This window comes from Hippocampus zosterae, chromosome 19 (assembly GCF_025434085.1).
Source record: "Hippocampus zosterae strain Florida chromosome 19, ASM2543408v3, whole genome shotgun sequence".
In the NCBI taxonomy this organism is placed as follows: domain Eukaryota; kingdom Metazoa; phylum Chordata; class Actinopteri; order Syngnathiformes; family Syngnathidae; genus Hippocampus; species Hippocampus zosterae.
Genome location: NC_067469.1, coordinates 6,571,296 through 6,595,172, shown reverse-complemented (window position 1 = coordinate 6,595,172; position 23,877 = coordinate 6,571,296). Strand labels below are relative to the sequence as shown.

At 46.5% G+C, this 23,877-nt stretch overlaps 1 protein-coding gene across 4 annotated transcripts; it reads right to left on the bottom strand.

Annotated features, from left to right (window-relative positions):
• Positions 1-1,790: 1,790 nt before the first annotated feature.
• On the bottom strand, positions 1,791-23,541 carry grm1a (glutamate receptor, metabotropic 1a). 4 transcript variants are annotated; one of them, XM_052052891.1, is made up of 10 exons: positions 23,227-23,541; positions 22,912-23,093; positions 21,337-22,131; positions 19,103-19,352; positions 10,111-10,346; positions 9,130-9,376; positions 8,418-8,586; positions 6,580-6,706; positions 4,636-5,572; positions 1,791-2,443 (listed from the first exon to the last, which is right to left on the bottom strand). In XM_052052891.1, the coding sequence occupies exons 3-10, from the start codon at positions 22,040-22,042 to the stop codon at positions 1,840-1,842; spliced, it is 3,276 nt and encodes a 1,091-aa protein (XP_051908851.1). In that variant the 5' UTR covers positions 22,043-22,131; positions 22,912-23,093; positions 23,227-23,541; the 3' UTR covers positions 1,791-1,839. The 4 variants fall into 4 exon arrangements, with proteins under 4 accessions (XP_051908851.1, XP_051908852.1, XP_051908850.1 ...); XM_052052892.1 differs by having other exon boundaries at positions 22,912-23,082; XM_052052890.1 differs by lacking the exon at positions 22,912-23,093.
• Positions 23,542-23,877: the final 336 nt, after the last annotated feature.

Here is a 23,877-nt window from a genome sequence, read left to right as displayed (position 1 = left end):
ACATACCACCTGTGTGAAAAAACAAGAGATGGCATAACAGTATTACAAATACGACGAGTACTGTGTGAGTTTTGCTTCTTTTTTTTTTGCCTTCTTACCACGACACAGCAGAAAAGAAAAAAGTAGAGTCGTGTCCAAAGCAAATTTCATCCCGCAACTCACATTGGAACATCTTACGTCCACCTGCAGTGCACAGAAAGAGACTAGTGGTTGTGTTTATGCCAATAACGCCTTGCGAGATTCAGAAAATCAACCAGCTTACTGTACTTCTTAAAGAAAAAAAGCAGCTCTTTGTATATTAAATGAGGTCGGCTGTGATAGCTAAGGTGAATTAAAAAAGGCCCAAAAAAAGTGCAAATTTCAATTGCATTGTGCTGTTTTGTTTTTTTAACTTTTATGTCACGTGTATTACTTTTTTTTGTTTTGTTTGGCAATGATTTGCTTCAAAAGTCTGAGGTCACCACTCGATTGGGATGGTTCAGCAAGGCCGTCGTCAAGATACAGTACATATCCTATTTCAACAATTGGTGATTTCCACTCTGTTATTTCTATGCTGAAATAAATTGTAAAATAGAATAAATAAATGCCACATTTCAAATAAAGGCTTCTCAACTCCAGAAAACAGATGGATCGTGACCATGTATGCCATTTTCCTCAAATAGTGGTCTCATAGACACCATGCCTCAGTTAATTGGAGGGTGGATACAATAAATAAATACGGCATTGAAAAGACAACCGCCCCACGCAGGACTGAAAGTAATATAACAGGCGGTGCTCTCGGATGTCAGCGTTTGCCATCGTCATTATTACATCAAAAACGGCCATCAGTCTAGACATGACACCTACAGTATAAAGCCGACATTTGAGATGGCGTTGGAAGAGAAAATCGACTTCAGCTACCAAAGGAATATAGAAAATGGATAGGATGACCACCTCAAGTGTATTTCCTCAAGGGATGTTTTCCGCCCTAGTAGAAGCCATGCCTCCATTAATCAGTGTCCACTTGAATAAATAAACAGCACACTGCAAACAGACGTCTCCTTATTCCCCTTGTGAATTGAAAAGAAAAAATGTAGAAAAGATGGATATCACTAGGTTGTCTTCATAAAAAAACATACAGCGCCTCTAAGGCAGCGGTGTCATCTGTAAAGCTGAAATTTAAGATTTGGATAAGAAATTGCTGCTGTGGGGAGGTGGCCCAATACTTTTGCACAGTACCTGGTGGAAATTTGGCATGACAAGCTGAAGAGTTTTGGCACTGTTGTTGTCGTTTACCGACAGCCCTTCGGACACAGGCTGTGTTTGGATTCGTTTATTCAGCCGTTACTCCCGTAACATTTCAGGACGTATGTCGGCCATTCTAAAAGTCAGCTGGCATGTGGGCTCCCTCTTGTGGCACATGAAAGAATAGCAGCCTTCAGTTCGGTTGTGTTTAACTTTTAAGCACAATGCATTTGGGTTTGATCGTTCGGAAGGGTGTGTTTGAGGTACACTTTTTATTCTCTTTTTTAAAAATAATTATTTTTTTTGATCCCTATAATTAAGCAAAATGCAAATGTTGAAATTGTGCTAACTGTGTTTGTGGCTTCACCCGAAACACATCGGCCTACTATGCGACTCTATTTTAACGTTGATCGCGATTGTGGAATTATTTGTATCTGTAAAAAAGTTTGAGCGGGCGCACGATTCCAAACTCAACCATATTCTTCGACGTGTGACGTTCACGTAAGCCTCATAACAAATAGAAGCAAGCAAAATGGCCGTATCAATAAACAAAGAAGTAGGAGTAATCAAAGCTTGTCAAATGTTGTGCACCATTTTCTCTTTTTTTTTTTGCTCTCACAGTGTCGAGGAGCTGTGTGCAAAGTCTCGGAGGGCTTGGGCGGTGTAGTGAGGACCCCCCAGAAAAAACTCCATGGAAGGGGACCCTGGGGCGGAATCCTCCGAACACACCGAGTCTCTGAAGGGGGACGGGGGGGACAGAGCCAGGGTGTCCTCCAGGGGGAGCTTGTGCCCCTCCGCCCCCTCGTCCTTGGCGTCATAAATGTAATCACGCAAAAGGTCCAGCTGCTCCTCCGGGGGCGCCCCCTCCTCGAGGGGTGCCGCTAAAGTGAGCTCCATGAACGGCTCACCGGCAGGGGGGGCTGGGGCGTGCGAGCGGTGCGTTTCCACTAAGGGGCCCGGAACGGGACCGGGGTGGCGCTTGTCGTCGCCTGGCGGTGGCTCTTGCGGGGGCGGGCGGGGGTCTGTGCCAAGGTCGCGGGCGGCGGTGGGTTGACAACTGTGGGGGTCGGGGGTGTTAGTTAGGGGCCTGATGACCGCCGTCTGATTCAGGGAGGCTTCCTGTTTCCTCACATGCACAGACAGTCTGTGCCACACATTGCCCCCGCTTGGAGGGTGTCTTGCACCTGATTCAGACCATGACACAGACTTGCCGTTAGAACTACGAACGAAGACAAAGACTCAAGTTACCATCTCGGGGGAGGGAAAAAAGGCGGCCGCTCCGGAAAAGCAACAAGACAACATGGCTGACATTTAGTAGCTCCGATGATTCATAATGTGCTGCGCTCCGCATTATGATCTCCCCGTTGCCTCTGTTAACTTCAGCTTTCATGATCAGTTTTTTTTTGTTCTTTCCATTTTTCATTGGCAATAGAAAATCAAAAAGTGAATAGGTGACTGATTTTTTTTTTCTCGTGATTTGTGTTTTCATCTAAAATTACGCAACTCACAAAAAGTGGAGGCCCATTGGGCTTTGTACCACAGCCTTCTGCAAACTTTTTAATGCACATTTCCAGCTACAAACACATTTCACTGCAATTTAATCTGAGCCTAAAGCTGAAATGTCAAAAAAAACAAAAAATAATTGGTCATTCTTTTTTTTTGTTTTCCAATTACCAGTTGAAAATGGACAGAACAATGTGACGCGGACTAAATGAGTCAGCAAAAAAGAATGCACTCGGTCGACTTGCGCTGCCTGGGAGGGGGTTAGTGGACAAATGTCGGAGGGCTGGCGCGCGCAGGGTGGTTAGTCAGAGGCGTTCATGCTGCGATAAGTCAAATATGAGATTAATTTGTGGCCAATCGGAAGCAGCGGGGGGGGGGGGGGGCTGACTCCTTCTTGGAGTGCTTGTGATGCAAAGTCATTAGGTCCCACTTGACCGGGGGTCTTAAACTTGTGGGCGGGGCCATTTGTTCGTGGGGTACCTTTTTAGCCATCATTTGTGTTTTTTGTGTGATTGTTTTTTTTAAATGACTTGGAATACTTGATGCGGCCAAGGCAAAATCAGCTGTCCTCACGTAGCGAAAATTGAGTTTCAGATTCCTGTGCCTCAGTGCATTTTTAATAGCGTCACAGAATTAACATTAGGCTTTCCGTTTGGCTTTTCACAGTAGTTGCTACAGTCGGCCATTTTTTATTTTTTGTTTTTGTTTTTCAGCGTGTTGTGAAAGTGAACACAAAAGCCCAACGAAAAAGCAAAATGTCTGCCATTAATTTGGTTCTCACAAGATAAAACGCTAACGAGCTCGCAGCCATTCGCCGAACCGGATTGCCACAAGCTAACAAGCCGGTAGCCATCAGCTATGAGTACCGCTAAGTTGCAAGCGCAGCCCTCAGAGAAGTGAGACAAATGGATGTTTGCCAACAGGCTGCTTATCTAAGGGGGTTAAAAAGGAGGACGGCATATTGCAGCAGGGGTGAGAGACAACAATGGAACATTAACTCCGCCCAACTCCTTACTTCACAAAAGTATCCTTGTGTCACTGCTGTGAATCTCAAAAAGAGTGAGTCTTACGATTTCTAAATCTGAAGCTACGGCTAATTGACGTGCGCAAGTTGTATTCCTCTGCGTCCTTTAAACACGTCAGAAAGGGAGTTCGAATCCATCTTAGCGGGCTCGGCATCAATGCCTTATTGATTGGCTTGGTTTTCTGACGTTTGTATGGATGGTGATTAGCATAGAACAACATCGGGAAGTATAGCACACAATCGCAAATTATACGTGAGGGCTCAAATGATGCATTATGGGAGGCACAAATACAGCCCCCCCCCCCCAAAAAAATGTTCTCTGCTTTAACAGACACTGCGCCTCGATTAATTTGCCACACCTTTACACCTAGTCACACTTATGAATAATTGGTTCTCCCAATCGAAATCAAAACTATATCATATCATATCAACAGCTTTTGGGTAATTTATGTTCACCCCTGTTCAACTCTGGACACCTCATCTCCATTTTAAATCACCGTTAGCGCGCATGAATCATTTGAGCGTTCATCTTGACAGTGGCACCTTGAGATACGAGTTCCATTTGTTCCCCGACCGCACGCCTAACTCAAAATACATGCATGGCAAATCATCTCCTACCCTTGAAATGAACAAAATATGGCGTTAATCCAATTCCAGCCTCACCTTCACCCCCAAAAATATATATTTGTGGGTTTTTTTACACGAAAAACAGCACTCGATATTATACATCATAAAAAACTAAATTGGCTGACTAAGTCTCGTGGTCTTAACTGGATTCAACAAGTGACGTACGCAAGGTAGATGATGAAACGTAACACTTGCGTCTCAAGGCGCCACTGTACTCGGAATAACGGTCCGGTGAAACAACTCAAGAGCAGACTCACTTGGCGTTGCCGGAGATGGCCTTCTTCCTGCGGAATATGTTGAAGAAGCTGTTGGTCCCGCACGCCGCGGCCGCCTTGCCGTCCCCGACGTGCATTCGCACCACGTCGGACGTGGTGAAGGCGCTTCGGACGTTCCTCTCGGGTTTGGCGATGATAATGTACATCTTGGGCGTGAACATGCAGCCCAGCGCCACGGTGACGCTGAGGCTGACGGAGAAGGAGGTGGTGATGATTTTGTAGTTGGAGCCGAAGTAAATGGGCACGAAAGCCAGCCAGATGATGCAGGTGGTGTACATGGTGAAGGCGATGTATTTGGCCTCGTTGAAATTGGCCGGGACGTTGCGCGTCTTGAAGGCGTAGTAAGTGCAGCTCATGATGAGCAGGCCGTTGTAGCCCAGCGGCGCCACCATGCCCAGGTTGCTGGTATTGCAGATGAGGTAGACCTCGCGAATGCTGGGGTACGACTTGACCGGTTCGGGCGGCTCCAGGATGATGAGCGTGACCTCCAGAGTGAGCTGCACGCTAATCAGCATGAAGGCGATGATGACCTGCGCCCAGGCGCTCATGAAGCGCGGCTTGCGGGTGCAGATCTTCTTCTTGCTGCCCGCCAGGATGCGAGCGATGCGGTTGGTCTTGGTCACCAGCGCCGAATAGCACATGGCCGACGACAGGCCCACCAGGAGGCGCTGCAGGTAGCAGGAGGGAACGGTGGGCCGGGCGATGAGGGTGAACGGGCAGATGTAGCCCAGGAAGATGCCCGCCAGGATGATGTAGCACAGCTCTCGGCTGGAGGATTTGACCACGGGGGTGTCGCGGTACTGGATGAAGATGAAGGTGACGAAGGAGGTGATGAGGATGCCCACGCAGGAGAACGCCACCGCCACCATGGATTCCACATCGGCCCAGTCCAGATACTTCAGAGGCAGCGGCTGGCAATCTGGAAAGCAAAACGGGGTGAGCGATGAGGTGCCGGAAAGGCTTAAAAATGTACCTCTCTCACACGCAGACTGAGAAACCTCTTTATTGGTCTTTGGTAGAATGAGGCACTCAAGTACTGATTCCAAAAGATGCAGCCAAATGTACTCACCTTCATAAATTAAAAAAAAAAAACAAATAAAAAACCCCTCTCAATCCCAGTAAATTAAAAAAAATAAATCTATCACTTACCCCTCCCCCACAAAAAATGGCAGTCACACCAAAAAAGCCTCACGAGCAAGGAAAAAAAATTATCTCACTCAAAAACTCTGACAAACCAAACAAACTCACATTAAAATGTCACACTTGAAACTTTCCACCAAAAAACATCTCAACCCCCCACCCCCCTCCTACATTCATTCATTCATTCATCTTCCGAGCCGCTTGATCCTCACTAGGGTGGCGGAGGGTGCTGGAGCCTATCCCAGCTGTCTCCGGGCAGTAGGCGGGGGACACCCTGAATCGGTTGCCAGCCAATCGCAGGGCACACAGAAACGAACAACCATTCGCACTCACACTCACACCTAGGGACAATTTGGAGTGTTCAATCAGCCTGCCACGCATGTTTTTGGAATGTGGGAGGAAACCGGAGCACCCGGAGAAAACCCACGCAGGCCCGGGGAGAACATGCAAACTCCACACAGGGAGGCCGGAGCTGGAATCGAACCCGGTACCTCTGCACTGTGAAGCCGACGTGCTAACCACTGGGCTACCGGGCCGCCCCCCAAAACTCTCACACGGACTTTTAAAAAAAACTCACATTTACCCAAATAACGAACACACCAAAACTCTCACAAAAAAAATACACCTTCCATTTTCACTGAAAAAAATGTCTTACACATGCAAAAAAAAAAAATGTGTGCGCTCTCTGTATTTTTTCTCGCAAAATACCTCTCTCACAAAAATAATCTCACATAACCCCCGCATAAAAAAACCTCTCACTCATCCCAAAAACTTGGCGTCTCCTACCTGCCAAGTCGTCGGCGGGCCACCATCCCAGTTCGCAAGCCTTGCATGTGAACTCATCCAGGACGATCTCATTTTCCTTACACGTGGTGCAGATCCAACAGCAGCTGACTTCGCCCTTCCTGATCACCTGCGAACACACAAGCGGGCCGCTCCCGTCACGCCGTCCTAATTCATCAAGTTGACGATTGTTGATACGCCGTTTTATAGGACAAGGACGCCGGCTTTTTTTTCTCGTACATTCCGCGCCTGCGCCAGCTGTTCGCGGCGCTGTGATATGTAAAGCAGGGTGATAAGTGGGTCAGGATACAAAGTGAGAAGAGGATGCATCCTCCCTCAGGGCAACTTAGTGTAAAGCTTGACTCAAAACAATCAGCTCCAGATGAGGAAAATCAGGGCATGTCCCCAAACTCGGGTGAACGCAAGTGTTTATTTAAATAGAATTTTAAACAGACGAATCTTTTGCTGCTACTGCTGAGGTGTCTGTTTGGAGGTTCGGCGTTCATCAATTCAAGTAAATGGCGCACCCCGTGTAGACCATGTCCAACTGTACAAATGTATTTTGAACTCATTTATTTCCATTGACGACCATCAATGACTAAGATCCATGAAGCCATTATAATATTCTTCGAGAAACATTTTAGAACCAACAACACTGTCTAGGTTTTCGGTGAACACTCGGGCCTACTACGCGACTGTATTTTCACATTGGTCATGATGGCGGTCCTTAAAAAGTTAGCTAGCATATTTATTGAAGTGCTAATGGGTGTAAAACTTTGGAGAATCACAGGCATAGATCACTCCATAACTGGAATCACCTGTTTGTTTGTTGTTTCCTGACATTTATTCGAGGTCTGTTGATTCAAGTGGAGGATGATGAGACGACTATTTGCAGAAATACGCTAGCACAGATTGGCGGGACAGCAAATAGCCAACAAATGTGCATGCCTGTACACGATGTGTCCTTGGACAAAGAGAAACAAGCAGCCACTTTAGCAGCCAAGGATGATTTGGATGATTACCAAGGAGGACAATAGCGATGACTCACTACCCCTCCCCCTCCCCCACACAAAGGAAAATAAAATCACGTTCAATCAGTGACAAAGGTGCGAATGGAAAGCGTACGATTATGCATGCTGGAAACTACGAAAGGGGAACCACTTCAACCTTGTCTTTGAACATCAGCACATCTTGAGTGAATCCACCGTTGCGCTTTGATTGATATCGGTTGGGGAACAATGGCGGGGCTAATCGGTGCACTCTTAACATTAGCTTATCACCAATGGATGGTCCCCTCAAGCTCAGTTCAAAATCCTTTGATGATGCCCACATCATTAATGTCATCGGCCGGCACCTATGGAGAATATACCACCGGAGTCAAAGTGACCCATATTGAGTGTATTGTGACAAATGATCCATTTGAACAACTCTGGACAAAATTGCTCCTCTTGCAAGCTTGAAATTGGTGACAATGTCTCATTCACCTTGGTATGCCGTCTGCATCTAAGGGGGTCTAAGGGGTTTCCGCATCTCCAAGATACTACCTCCCCGGTATCCCGCATCAAAGCAGGTAAAATCACGTGCTGCTGATTTCTGCGTGTTGGCTGAAAATTATTTTTGGTGCAGCCCATTTTCAGAACCTCTTTGTGAAAATGGCTCACAAGTTACACCAGGATGAGTAATAAACTACTGGCACGTTGGTTCAATCACACTTGCATGTAGTTTAAGACAATTTACGAGCACTAATTGGCTATTGACCCCCCCCCCCTTCCCTCCCACAAGACATTTTGGTTTATTCAAACTCATGGCAAAGTTAACAGAAAACAAACGAGGCCCCATACCTTGATCTGTCCTTTCGAGCAGGGGTCGCTGCAGACTGAGCGCACCATGTCACTGCTGTTCATCCACAGTTTGTTGTCGTCGATGCTCAGGATCCCCTCGTGCCAGGAGCCCACGTTGATGTAGTCGTAGTGGCCGTCCTCCACGTTCTGCAGATTCATAATGTCGTACCTGAAACGTTCGAGAGCGCGAGGTTTGGCCAGATCTCAGAGGCAGGGACAGTCCGAGCCGTAACATTTCCCATCCGGCGCCACTTAGAAAGCGCGCGGCCGCACTGAGCGTCACGGCAACAAGTCACGCGTGATAAGGGCCCATTTCGCCGGCAACGCCTAACTTCCAGCCGACAAAGGAATGACACGCCGGGGTTTTTCGACTGTCAAACGCTGTCCGTTCGAGTGGAGTCAGATGAAAGCGGGCCCCTTCTGTGAACGATGCGCTTAATCTGTTCCGGTCTAAACGAATTACATCCTTCGCACCTCAATACTTTCTGTACGAAAATTGAGGAACGCCAAAGGGGACTGATTTTCTAAGATCCCAAATGAGGGCGCTCAATTGCATTCAAGCTAACGGATTGCGGCGCAGGTATTGAAGACCGCCTTCATTAACTCATTCAGTACCAGCCAATTCTAGACCAAGTCTGAAAAGAAAAACGTCTTTGGGAGTGAATGAGTTAAAAGTCGGACTGATCGCATGGAGCAGCGTGTGGCTCTTTACCGTCCAGGGGTGTCTCCGTTTTGATCGAAGTAGATGTCCTCACCGGAGACCCCCCTGAAGGACGTCTTGAGCAGGTAGTCGAGAAGCTTGCTGCCGTCGATGGGTTCCATGGCCTCGCACAGCCCCGTCTGGCCCGGGCACAGCTCGCTGTGCATGTCGTGGAGGCCGTGGGCCATGGCGTAGATGGCGTTGATGACGAAGCCCATTTTGCTATCCTGAACGTAGTTTTCCTGCAGGCTCTCGTTTCCTGTTCGGGGGACAATAAAAGAAAAGAGAAAGCATTGCAGGGGTTTTTTTTCAGTAACATCTCAAAATGTGGGATGGGTTGGGGGTGATCTAGAAGTGGAGGTTAGAGTGTCACATGCCTCGGAAGTGGTACAGATTTTGGGATTGATGAAAAATATGCCTCGAAAATATACAACAAAAACATCAGCATGCATCTTGAGCCGAAAACTAAAAGGTGTGATGTCAGTGAATGGTCTAATCAAACGATGACTTTTGTGTCCACTTTCAGGTTTAACCGATGAAGCCTCGATTCCGGACAACCAAACCATCAGACGACATTTTTAACCAAGGCGTCAGTCCAACTTGAACTATCGAGTGCTCACAGCGTGCACTGTGCCGTTCCGATGACCACAAGTGTGTAAAATATGTACTTACCACCCTGAAGGTCTAAAAAAAATCAAATTAAACAAGAGAAAGTCTATGAAAGTGTTGCTCCACAATGTCAATTGGGGCGATTTGATTTGTGACTCAAACGGTGTTGATAACAATCGCAAAATTTACCGTGGTCACCTTATGAGAGCAAAGAGAAGGAATAATGAGGGAGAAAAAAAAAACAATTGTCATTTTTTTAAGCTAGCTCAAGCTAACGACAAAATGTGAAATCTATTGTTTGTGAAATCGGTTGTTTGTTTTTATTTTTTACACTCTTTGGATTAATACATGATCATAGAAAAAGGTCCCGTGGCTTCCACTCACCGGAGCAGATTTTTTTGTAGTTCCTGTTCTCCTGAGGATGGCCGGGCAGACGGCATTGGAAGCGGTACTGCCAGAACTCGGCGAACCAGGGATTCCTGGTGTTGGTATCCAATCGCAGCTTCAGGTAGTAGTCGTCGAAAGTCTTGACCACCGCGGACTGAAGCTTCATGGTGATGCCGCCCTTGGCTTCCTGCTCGTAGCCCTCAACCACCTCGTCGCGGTCAGCCCACCCGTCGCTGTATCGAGACCGAGAAAGACATTTTATTACGTTATTTACGTTGAACTAAATATTCAGTAAAAACCCATTAAAAAAAATTATATAGTGTGAGCGCAAATGCTGAACCCTAATGAAGCCGAGGAACTGTACCTCACCTCTGGCCCAATGTCAACTAGGATGGACACCGGCTGCGGCTCACATTGACCTTGTTGGATGAATGGACGGACATACGGAAGGATGGAGGATGGATGGATGATCTTAAAACAAAGACACTTTTGTTCAATAATAAGCAACATCGTGGAATGCCGTGAAGTCCCTGTGAAGCTAAAATGAATATATGTCTTGTATATTTCACACACCCCGATGAAGAGTGCCTTCCAAATTCAAATGGTTTTTAAAAATTAATAACAATAAAGATTCAGATTTAAAAATGAGGCTTCAAAAGGTGAAAATCAAGACCTATCTGCTCTCAAGCAATGTGCTGAAACCACGCCCCACTCTACCGTCAACTGTCAATCAAATACCACCGCTGTGACCTGGAAAAATTCAGGCTACGTCGTCTAGCATCATTTTTATGCCTACACATAACTTAAAACTCATTCAGTAACAAGCCAATTCTAGACCAAGTCTGAAAAGACGTTTAAAAACGTCTTTTGGAGTGAATGAATGAAATACTTCAAGCCAGTGACAGATGAAATATATCCCAGTGGGTCATTGTTGGGCTTTCCTATGCCGTGACAATGAGGCACTCTAATATGGTCATGACAACGTGAAGCCCCTTTCCGCACACTGGCTTTTTGGTTCTAAGCCCACCACTGTTTTTTCTTTCTCTGCGGGACATGCGTGCACTCACAGCCAACAACGAGGCACTCTCAAGCAGCCACGCCGGCGGGTTTCCTGAAATGCAAATGTATTTTCAGGATGTAGCCATTGGTAGCTAGCCGACCGTGATGTCATAACTGCGCGGGATAATGGCTGAGAATTCACTTTACAAGGTCTTCAATTTAGTTTTTGCCGCATTGGAATGAACGAGGCTTCCTCAAAACACTCAAGGTGAACAGTGGCAAGTTACAGTCAATTTAAAAAAGACACAGACATCTCAAGAGTGACGCCGCTAACCGTGACTGTTGGCTTTCCAGTCCTCTGCAATCTCGTACCCTACCTAACAAGCTCATTTGGACATGCAGTCTGCCGGCGGGCATTAAGGAAAAAAAATAAAAATAAAAAAAAACAGCCAACAGGACACGGGCGAATAAAAGACAAACAAGCGCTCTGGGCTCTGCTCGTTCTCCCTGAGCCGTGGTGGGACGCAGCCTTAATACCTGCGCCACTGACATCTACACGCCAATTAGGTATGACTCACCGTGGAAGCAATTATCTCACAGACACGCGCGCGCAGAATGCTCAGGCTGACATATAAGGACACGTCTGCCTGTGTGTGTGTGTGTAGGTCAGATCTTTCCGGCCTTAATTAGCGTCCATCAAAAGAAGAGGAGACACAATCAAATGTGAGACAATATAAGCCGAGTGATGGAGCACGATTGGGCCTTTTAGAACTGGACTGAAGCACGTATCTGGGGGCAAAAGGTGCTTCCAGGTGCTGCCTGGCTGATCGTCGTCCTGTCTTATTAGCTCCTTAAAAGGCAGTGGTGGGTGGACAACGCCAACAAGGCCTTCTGTAATTTATTCCCCAGAGTCGATTCTTTTCATTTGTTCATTTCATTGCATTTCAATTGGCTTCACTTCTTCCAGTACATGTGTGGAATTATTATTATTATTTTTCAGTCCAATCAGATTTCAGCCTCATGTATTGTAATGTCAATCTCATATATACTGTACGTCCATGCATTATCTGCGCTTTCAGTTTGGAGTAATGTCTTGTTTTGTTTTACAAAAAAAGGGATGGTAATTAATTGACAGGTTAATAGTGAGCAGTTCTAAAGTTGAAAAATGTGCAGTATGATCGGAATCGGTATTTGCAGCATAATAGCCTGATTGAACACCCCTTGTAATATTAGTCATTTTTCCTCACAGAGGATAAAGAATATATCCCTGTGAGTATTTTTAAAGTTTACATGTGTTGCTGCATTATGTTTGATGCATTTATGTTTGAATATCCTAGATCCCCCCCTCCCAAAAGAAATGTGCATGATATATCCTAGGCCTATAATCAACATCGTTTGTGCAATCAAAGGAACTGCACTTGTGTCGTTGGTTAGCACAATTTCCTACTGGTCCTATTCAGTGAAAAATGGAGACAGATTTCCTTTTTTTAGGCGCACAGGAGAAACAGCAGCGAGAAGAAGAGCAACTCGCCACTGCACAAATAATTCACGAGGCACTGGAGACAGGAATGTGTTCTCGGGCAAAAATGACATCTTCTCACTTTGCTCTCTCAGGATGGTGCTGAACTCAACGTGGCGGGGGCAGAACCTCATCACTTCTTTTTGGACCACCAGGGTGACATCTATTTGTGAGACGGAATTTAATTTCGCCGCACTTTGAGAGCACTGCGGCGTCGCGCTGCATTATCAAAGGACCCATTACAGTACAATATGCGTCTGAAATACCTGAGGAGCACTTTTATAACTCGATTGAAGCACAGCTGATTGGTTTTGCGACTTGTATTAACTGAAAAAATGTATGCCGCAGTCCGAAAGAGCCAGTTTGGAATGATTTGGGGTTTTTTTTGTTTTTTTTTTTTTTGCTCGCAATGAATGTTCATTCATAATATGTGATTTCAGTATCGCTATACATTACCTTAGTGACCTTTGGTACAGAATGTGAGTACTTTTGCCAAGTCAAAGTAAAGCGGATCCAGTGTGTTTACTGTCCACATTTATCAATCCGATCGATGTGCTGGACTACCGTGATAAATAAGCGGCGTCTCCGCCCAGGCTTTGCGGGTACATATTGTGAACCGATTAAGCGTGCTCTGAGGCATTTACAATGACACCGTAATGGCCTCTATCACTCTTTTCAAAGAGGCATCCGAGCAGGAAGAGCTCAGTAGGCTGCGGCGATGCATTCCATGGGCGGCACAATTGATGGTAGCTGAGCTCTAGCGCCCTTCGAATTTGGGGGTTCCGCCAAACTGGACACACCACAACAACGTGAGTGTTGAAGGAAGGATTCTTGACATGGCCCCTCTAACACGATCCCAGCAGTGATTTTTAAAGTACACGCAGGATCTTTGACGGATGCGTTTGAAAATCTAAATATATGAAGATACTGCTCTGTCCATTGGTTCAATAAAGAACATTTGTGGACCGACCACTGAACCTTGTGGAAAAATGCCACAACATTTCTGCGGTAATGGTAGATAATTTTGACTCACAAAAAAAAAAATTACATTAAAAAACAAATCTGTGCACTCAGTAGCAAGTCTTGTGGAACAACTCTACATCTCTAAATCTGGGGACCTAGTACGGAGCCTTGAGGAACGTCGCCAGTGTCCATTTACAATGAGTTTTCAGTCTTAACTCACCTGCGCCAACGCAGAACGTGTCATGGCCTCCGATCTCAAAAAGTACCTAAACAACAGTGATTTTTGCAGTACACACATTACTCCCAGTACGTTGTTGAGGATATATGTATTCGAATTTTTCTATGTATGACGAAACTCTTCTCGACATTGGTTAAATAGACAACAAACAACTGCAAAAGAGAAATATCCGTCTCATCTTTCTTCACTTTTGCTCCACTTATTATCACTGTGTGCATAAGCGTATGAATAAAATGCAGCAAAGTGTTTATTCCCAGTAGGATGAGATAAAAAAAAAAAAAAGCCCAAGGCTCGGACTAATCTTGGCAGTAAGATCTGCATCCCGGTTATTTTTCCTCTTTCCCAAAGACTGTGAATTATTCAAGTCGGTTTTATCTCCGCAAGTAAATTTGCAACCGAAGGCAAGAATATCCTTTAAAGTGACTCGTGGTTATTGAGATTATTAGCTGACAACTTTTGCCATTCAAAAAAGGCGCCTTTCTGATCATCCGTTCGTGACACAGCTTCCCCGAGCTCTCCCCCAATGATCTACTTTCAGTTTGGCTTGTGCATTTGTATATTTATGAAGCCATGAATTAATTGGCAGGGCAGAGATTTAATCACATGCAGACCCCCGTCCCCTTGGAGGACCAACACGATGAGTTAGTTTAAAAAGAGGAAAAAGGGAAAGGATTTGGTCGAGGCGGGGCGGCTCCTACTTGCCGCACCTGAGAGTTAAGATAATGTTTTTTTTTTTTAATGTCAACTGAGAATAGGATTTCCATGGGAGGAAAACTTTCTACGTTGCAAACGGAATTGCTGTATCCCTCCAGAAACGGCGGCTGGGGCGACAATTTATTAGAGGCGAGGCCTTTAATTTTATAAATGCTAATACAAGCTGCGGTAAGTCACTGCTATTTCATTTATCTGAAAGACTGCTTATTGACCTCAGGAGGTGCTGCTGTTTTGGCTAGCAAAAGGGGCTGGAAAATATTTATTCGAGCGAGGTATTTATTTTGGGATGCACGCAGGTTTATGTGACAGTTAAACTATAGTGCAGCGTGGAGCAACCGCACTATTTTAAAACGAAAGGGTGCTGGTGATATTCCCACGATACCATCCGAAGCGTGTCATAAATATTCAGATCTTGTATTGGTAGAGGGGATCATGTCAATACCGTACTTCGGAGCGGCTGCCATCGAGTCCTGATATCTAATTACAGTCTGTGTTGTTTTTGTTTCCTCCCCACACATCAGCCATATTCTGGCGACGCTGCTGACAGATTGAGTGACAGATCCGCCGCCAGACAAACCCACCAGCCCTCTGTCATGAGCCCAAACAACACGGTGATGGTGGCGGCTCAAACGCAGCCCGCAAAGCCGTTTTTACTCGGGTGTGCATGGAATAAAGGAGTTGATGGGATGTGCTGTGAAAATAATGTTTATGGAATGGGAAAACAAAAATATATATATCTGGAAAGCAGTCATCTGGCTGTGAGTGGGGGGGGGGCGAGTGGGGAGTAGCGGTTGTCACACAAGGACGCATGATGGGGCGTGGGGGGTAGAAGGCAGTCCCCCAAGGGCCAACTTGACATCTTTCGCAAATGGAAACCTTTTTGCAGTTCCTTTTGAATGTACTGCACCAGTTTCCCGCATTTACACTGCAAATAAGTCAGCAGCATTCCCTCCCACAACGGCGCAAACGCCCGCTCGAGAGAAAGAAAACTCCATCCATGCGCGGTGTGAGACAGCGCTTTATGCGAGTTTTGTGCTGGGCACAAAAACAGGCCCCTAAGACTCCAATTGATTTGAATTTGTTTTCTAAAAGGCTTTTTATTTCGCTCTTCGTGCGAAAATCTCCACTCGCCAAACCACTCGGCACCATTCCACATCCTCCGCTTGCTTCTCCCTGAGATGGTGAGGAGATGAAAGCCTGGGAACGAAACAGCTAAATGTGTCATGCTAGCACTCTCTCTTTCTCTCTCTCTCTCGCTCTCACTTTGGAATATTCCATGTGTTCAAGCTCAAAGCAAAAACCCGGGCTGGGCCCTGACAAGCACACAATCCGTGTTGGCAGTTTTCATAGCGGCAAGGTAATGACACGCCACTTCCAATCGGTGTGTCACGTCAGCGCTCCACAAAGAGGTACAACGAGAACATTCCTTTGTCAGGAGCGGGCGAAGAATGGTTGCGAAATAGATCTCGCGTGTGTTCAAATTAGTGTTCCATGTGGAAAAGCAGCTTATGTAAATGATGTTTAGTAATAAGCGCCTCGGAGAGGGCATTAGAAGGGAGAGCGGCGGCGGGGTTTCGACACCAAGCCGCCGCTCAAGATGCGCGAGCCAGAGGGATGATCGCAAAAATATCGGCTGATGCCGATCGGTTCGTTCGGATGTACGTCGACGACCGAGGCCGAGCGGGGAGAGAAGAAGCTCGGGTATGACTTTGCCAACATGCGGAGATAATTGAGTAGGTGGCAAATGAATATTTAAGAATAGTATGCGGGGAGGGAGGACTCATCGCACGTTAGACAGCGGCGCACTACGTGGGATCGTTGGTGTTAAAAAAGGGAACAGAAAAAAAATTTAATAAGCTGCAAGAAAGCTGAAAAAGCAAAAAGAACATGGAAAAAAAACATCAGCTGGATGCGAGTGGTTGTTCTAAAAAGTTCTCTTTTTTTTGCCAGCCTGCTGTTGTTGTCAGGTTATGTAACAAAGGTCGATGGCCACGCCTCCTCTGCCAATTAGAGTGTCGGGATATTGAAAGCATCTCATCACCCTGCCTACAGAAATTCACTGGCCCAAAAGCTTTGAATATACCGTGGAAAATAGCTACTATTATAATTGTAATGAGCCAAACCGGGTATTCATTCAGCATAATTTCTCACATCTGCTGCAAGCTAGCACATCCTTCAAAATAAAACAGGTGTCAGGTTATTCTTTGTGTTCTTAAGTGAACCTCTGCTATACAGTCGAACCCATTTTCGTGATTAATTCCCTCCAAAAACTGATGAAAACCGTAGAGTCCAAAAACCAAATAAATATTTCCTATTGGAAATAATGTAAATTCAATTAATCCGTTCCCGATATAACTTTACATCAAACAATAATATTTTTTATTGAAATCACCAGTTTATCTATCAATATATTATTTTTTATGTCAATGAAGCAAAAAAAAACAAAAAAACATTCCAACTCCACACAGTAAGGCAGCAGTTGGGGTTTAAACCTATGAGGAACAACTGGCAGCATGGCGCTAATTTGCCATGCTGCTAACTAAACTGTCTATTTGTCCAAATCACAGAACCACAAGACGCTCGATCACAGAGCCAAACTGTTGAGTGACATCCCACAGAGGAAAAAGACAAGAGACACTCCGGAGCAGAGTGGATGCAAAGCATGGTGCTGAGAGCTGTCTGCGGGTCGCCCGGTGAATGCGTGTGGGTCGAGCACCTGGCACACCTGGCTCTCGTCTGAAGAGCAGCCTGGCGCCCGGCGGCGAAAACAAAAGCTCTCCAAAAACGTTTTTCACATAGCTTATTCGGCAGCCTCCATCATTTTTTGTTTTTTTTTTTACCCGAATGCTCAGCCAAAATTTGAATGTGTCCCACCGACAATAGGAGAAAAAAAAGAGGACAGGGCCACTTTTTTCCCCCTCATCGACTAGGGTCGTAACTGCTTTGTCACAACAAGCTCCTGAGATATGATCACAGCAGCCAACAGCCAACTCGGCAGGTATGGCTTCCATTTTGCTTACGAGCAGAAGGGAAACTGTAAAACCAGAAAAGAGCTCATTAGGGCAAAAACGGCAGCTCAGGCCCCCACCCTGTATGTGCTTTTAACTTTCTTCAACCTCTAAAAAAAGAGCAATACATTTTTCATCTTTTTTTAAATACCTGACCAGTAGCTGTTCTGGAGGGGGGTGGGGGGGGGGGGGTCTACAGGGGCTCGTAGTGCCTCTGAAACACTTGCGCCTGCCTCTCTTTCTGAACAAAGATTACAGTACACTGGTGCCTGTCAGAGTCGGTGTTTCTCCAGGGCCACTTCTTCCTTCTTAATCCATACGGCTTCCGCCTTAACTGGAGCGATGGAATCAGTGACGTTCAAAACAAAACGTACTGCTCCACTCATTTGTTCATGACATGCACACACACACACATACACACACACACACACACAGCTTATCATGTGAAGTGGCTCAGTGCTGCTCTGTTATTCTCTCTTTTTCTCTGACCCAGAAGCAAGCGTGTCGCCCATCCATGGAGACCATCCGCAAAAAGCTAAACTACAGACCTACTTCCCACCCAACCCACCCCGCGCCCCCCACACCCTATGGCCCAGTAACTCCCAGCCCATCACCGATGGACGCAGAAGAAAAAAGATGAATCCAGGAAAAGGAACTCATACCCCGAGAGTGTCGTCACTATGGATAATTTAAAAGCTGCATTGGAAAAGAATGAGTGCCTTCCCCAGGCAGGCAACTTAAACATGCGGGGATGAATTAAATATAAGTGGTACAACATATAAACGGAGAGACAGAATAGCAGCACTCATCATCCCCTTTTTTTTTTATCCGACTCCTTTGGGAGATGTTCTAGAAAAGATGTTCTTCTGGATGAAGCGAAGATAAGGGATGTCACAACCTTTGCAATATTTGCCCCAAAAATACAGCATCTAAAAGCTCATATGCAATAGTTCCCCAAAATATTTCGACTTAACTGTAGATGGGGGAGGTGTCTACTTGGGCAGGGGTGTGTACATTTTACAAATGGATATTACCATATGTCAAGTCAAACTGCTGTTACTGTAAAATTGGTGGACCTAGTAGGAAGCCCTGCGGAATGCCACGAGTTTTCTTCTGATGTTTTTTTTTTTTTTTGGCCAGGCATTTCTTATAATGTAGATGATTATAAAAAATATAATTAATTAAAATAAAATTGTGCACAAAGCCTTGTGGAATACTGCTGACATCTGTCTCCGGGGTTCTTTGGTTTACGATGGAGTTCTGTTCAATAACCCGCTCGCATTAAGTCACAACTGCCGTAAAACTGTATCAAAAATCACTTCGAGGGAAAGAATACAGACCAATCAAATGAAAACAGTAAGTTTTCTTTACAAACTACCCACTCATTTCGACTTTGACATAAAATGGACCAAGCATCGAGCCTTGTGGAACACCACTTGTTTTTCCAACGCTATTTCCACACAGTTCCTTGTTTGTTGCCGCGGCGACGCACGCACCAGAAACACGCCGTCACCCGTTTGCCATCAACGGTGATTGCTATTCACGCACCTGCCGATCAGAAGGAACTCGTCGTACACGCCCAAGCGCCGCATGGCCATGAGGAGGCCGCGTACGGTCATGCCCTCGCAGAAGCACACCACCACGCGCGCTTTGGGCAAGCGCTCGCGGAGCTTCCTCAGGAGGCGGTCAAACTGCTTCTCGCCTGCGTTGCTGTAGATCTTGTCCGAGTGGGCGATGCACAAGCCCTCTTGGGAGGCCAGCTCCTTGAAGGCCTCCATGCCGCTCTCACCGTAGTTCCCTGTGGAACCCCCAGAGCACATTTCAAATTCTACATCCAAGAAAATCAAATCTTGATCCATATATAAAGCGCATCGGATCATAAGGCACACGGTCGGCTTTTGAGAAAATGGAATGCTTTCGTGTGCGCCTTATCGTGTGGGAAAATACGGTCATCATCCTGATAGTTGATGAAGGAAATTTCAAGAAATGTCCATTCCTAATTAGAATGTATGAATACATGCCTGCCCCCATATAAAAAGGCCTCTGGCTCAGGCTTGTTAGCCCAGATTTGATCCTGTGATAATGAGTGTCGGGGATTTTAGCCCCTGCAATCAAAGGCAAGGCGGGCCTCGTCTGTTCTGCACTGGCACAGCATCCCAATCAAGAAACCCAGCAAAGCAGTCCCCCCCCCCCCCGCCCTCCTCGCTTAAATCTTCTACATCCACGTGGACCGCCGTGTCACGATCTGGATTGAGCACAAAGCCGCAGTGCTGGATTATACGCACACACGTATCCAATCAACCGTGCGTGTTGTCGCATGAAGAAATTAACAGGACAAATCATGCGGGTGAAAAAAAAAAATGGCGGAGTGAGAAGATTTTGCTTCGAGAATGTTTTTAACGGACCCGTGTCACTCTCCCATGACTATGTGCAAGTATTTACAAGCGTCAGATGGCGGCTGGTGGGCAGCCCGGTCGAGTACAATGGCAGCATCCGCACAGGTACTTGCCTTGCGTCTTTCACAACCAGGCCCCGACTGTTGCCGCGGCAACCAAACTGCATTTATAATTTCCTGGAGAAAACCTTCATTATGGTCGACGGTCATAAAACTCAACTGTGATTATTCCTTTTTTTTAAAAAACGTTTTTTATGATTATTTGAGTCGTTTGTTTAATTGACAGGATAATCTTTAACGAGGCGCTGTGCCACTTAACTATATCGGAGCAACAGTCACTTTGTGTGTGGGTGTGTGTGTGTCTGGGGGGCAGGAGGGTGGGCAATGTGTCAGGTGGGCTGTCAATCAAAACACATGTATGTGTGTGTTAGCGATTGAGGTAACTAGTTGACTAGTCGATGCGTCGACTTTACCACTGAGGCAATGACGGTTGTCGCTTCAGGTCAATTCATCGGCAGTGTTTTGACGTTCGCGACATGAATGCGAAATCACGTCGGCGTAGCAAACTAGCAGCGCGGTCACAAAACCCTCCCAAAAAAATTTTTTTTTGCTCACACCTTCATCCCACACTCATCGAATCACGAATCACACTCTTACCTGGAGTGGTTTTGTGTTATTGAATGCAAACATTTGAGGCCACATCAAGTTGACAAAAAAAAAACACATGTGATGTCATCGGGTGATCGACTCAATTAACATCCACTGAGCGGACTGTTAAATACAAAAGAAAAGAAAAAATCGGAAGTCGTTCAAGCCCCGAGCGTGTGTATCTCTGACGGTGTGTGGACACAATTCACCCCCTCTGACAGCAATTACGTTGTGGGCTGTTAGGCTGAGCAAATGAGCAGTTTGCCAAAGGAGAGCGAGCCAGCTCAGCGTGCTATGACGTGCAAAGGATTACTACGCGCTTGGATTTAGGGCCACAAGGGAAAATTAAAAAAAAAATAGGAGTAAAGTGTACAAAGTTGCCATTTTATGAGATGATAATTGCTCTGATGACAACATTGGTGTGAAATCGTGCTCTGAGGAGGTTCTAAATTTGTTTGCGGAGTAAGAACAAAAAGTTCGTGTTTAGGCTGAGTTACGTTTGTGAATGTGGCCCAACGTACTGAGCACCCGACACTTCCTGGCTATCAAGAACACCAAGGAACTTATTGTTGAAGACGTGAACCACTTCAAGACCTGAACGAAAGGGCTGTGGAGGATCCTTCAAGAACCCTTCCGGAGTCAGAGTCTCCATGCGGATTACTTCCAAGTGTGAAAAGTCGAAGTTTGGATTTGAAAAAGTATCATTTGCAACCCAGAGAAGCCGGATAGACGCTCTTACCTTCCGTGTGCACGGCAGACACGTAGGTCCAGTTGTAGCGCTGCACGATATCCAGCATGGCCCGGGCCTGGAGGGTGTCGGACGGCACCACCCGCAGGAAGTACTTGAACAGCGTCTTGTCGCTGAGGTCGATGCTGGTCGCCGAGTAGGCGATCTGCGGGATGTTGAAGAGCTGCAGCAGGTTCTGCACCTGGATGGCCACCGAGCTGGAGCCCGGCCCGATCACGCCGGCGATGGGCTTCTTGGTGGGCGGCGGCTGACTGGAGTGGGACTGGCTGTCCACGCACCACTTGGAGCCATCCTTGTCGTCCCGGATGGAGATGAGCGAGTCGCGGATGAACTCGATGCTTTGCTCCAGAGCCACGGAAGAGTGCCAGCACGAGTCGCGGATCTCGCAGCCCAAGCTGATGTTGGGAAGCAGCTGTTGGTCGGCGTTGATGCGGTCCAGGGTGTGGAACATGGCCTCCACCCGCTGGATGCCGTACTGCTCGCGGACGTCGCCGCACTTGCGTTCGGCCACCTTCTCCGCCGACGGCTGGTGGTGGACGGAGAACAGGGCGCCGATGATGACGTCGCCGTCCATGCGGGCCACCGAGCGGGAGACGGCGCGAGGCACGGCGGCCCGCTCGTGGATGCCGGCGGCGTGGCAGGGGGGCGGGAGGCGGGAGAGCAAGGCGGGGAGCAGGAGCAGTGCGAGGGGAGCCATCTTTAGCGGCCGGGCATAGCAGCTGAGGTCACGTCGGGGTTTATCCCAGCCACCTGCGGACGCCGCGCCTGCACCTCGTGTACGCGCATCTAGATGCGGGGAGTGGGGGGGGCAAAAAAAAAAACTTTTAGACAAGAACGTCACAAAATGAGTCAACATATATGAAAAAAAAATGAAGTCATTATTGTTATGATCATTTTGTCTTATTGAGGTGGAGTCATGGGCTGGTGCCTTCGCACCCCCTGAGACATGAAAATAAACAAGGAACTTTATTTCTAATGACAGAGTGAAAGTACGTCTTGGAAAAAAGTATATTGGTATATTTCAACGTTATTAGGACGTATTTCTCAGTATTTATGCACATTTTGTAACAATACTCGTCACGTCTTTTTAAACGCGTGAGCATGACTTTTTCAGCACATTACGGTTTAATTTGCCGAACATTATAATTTGTGCATTTTAACGGAAACGTTTTTTTCTTAATCATAAGAAAACGACGATATTGACCCAACACAAAGTTTTTCTTGTAACTCTGTGATTTCACAGTCGTCACTCACCAAAATATAACAATTTCATATTTCTAATGTAAATACAATTATTTGGGGGGGAGTGGGAGGTCGACCTCAGCTCAACACTGTAACATGCAAGATGTCAAATTGGCTAACCAGGGACATAGAAACTGATCATGCATTTTAACTTATCTAACAGACCAAAATGAAGCTTTTCTTTTTTCTTTTTTTTTTTTTTTTGCATTATCCTCTGTCAATATTCAAAATACGCAGCGAGACTATAAATCTCCCAAAGTTGCACTGGTTCAATAATTCACACACAGTAAAGAAATAAAGACGCCTAAAGGTCCGGATCCGAACCTGATTTCTATCAGTCCCTTGGTGGTTTGGAGTAAATCGGGCGCTGTGGATTCAGAAAGGAAGGCGTGGACTCTTCCCCAAACCAGATTCCAGCACAATGGACAAACAGCACCAGCACGAAGAGCGTCCGTGGAATTGTCATGCCGCATCTCGTCGGTAGCCTTGTCATGACTGAGGCGGCCCTCGAACACGAGAAAAAAAAAAAAAGGGGGGCTCCGCTGGTGCCTTGCCTGACGCCTGTCCAGGCGCGTGCACGTGTAGCCAATGTGGAAATGGGACGAAAGGGCGTTTGAAGCGTGGAAAAAAAAAACTTACCTGAATCCTCGAGACATGCCGCGTGCCTCCTTCGCTCGTCTTCCTGAGCGCGTGTTGCTCTCGCGCTCGTCTTCTCTCGCTCTCACACCATAGCGCTCTCTATTTCTCTCTCTCCTATAACCATCTGCAGATCTCTCTCTCTCTCTCTCTCTCTATCTCACTCGTACGCGCGCGCGCACGCACGGACACACACACACATTATAGCGCTCCCTCTCTTAGACCATAGCTCTCTCTCTCTCTCTCTTCGCCATATCGCTTTCTATTTGGCCATCTTTTTCTCCCTCTCCTAGCTACAGTTCTCTCCTCTCTGCTCTCTACCCCCCCCCCCCCAACTACAGCACACAGCTCAACTCTGTCCCTATTACCAGAGCCCTTTTTCTCATTCCCTCTTTGTCATTCACACCAAAGTTTTACTCCTGCACGGCGCCCCCCCCCCTCTCTTGCACCATGCTGCACCCCCTCCCACCAAGCATTCTTTCTGACACTATGACTCTTTCAGATTCTCACTATCTGACTCCCTATTTCCCCATCTCTCTCTCTCTCACGGGCGGTAGCTCTCTCCTCAGTCTTTCTCCCCCCCTCCCCGACTAACTCTCTATATCCCTCAAAAATCTCTCTGACTGGCTGCTTCCGTCTTCTCTCACAGATCCC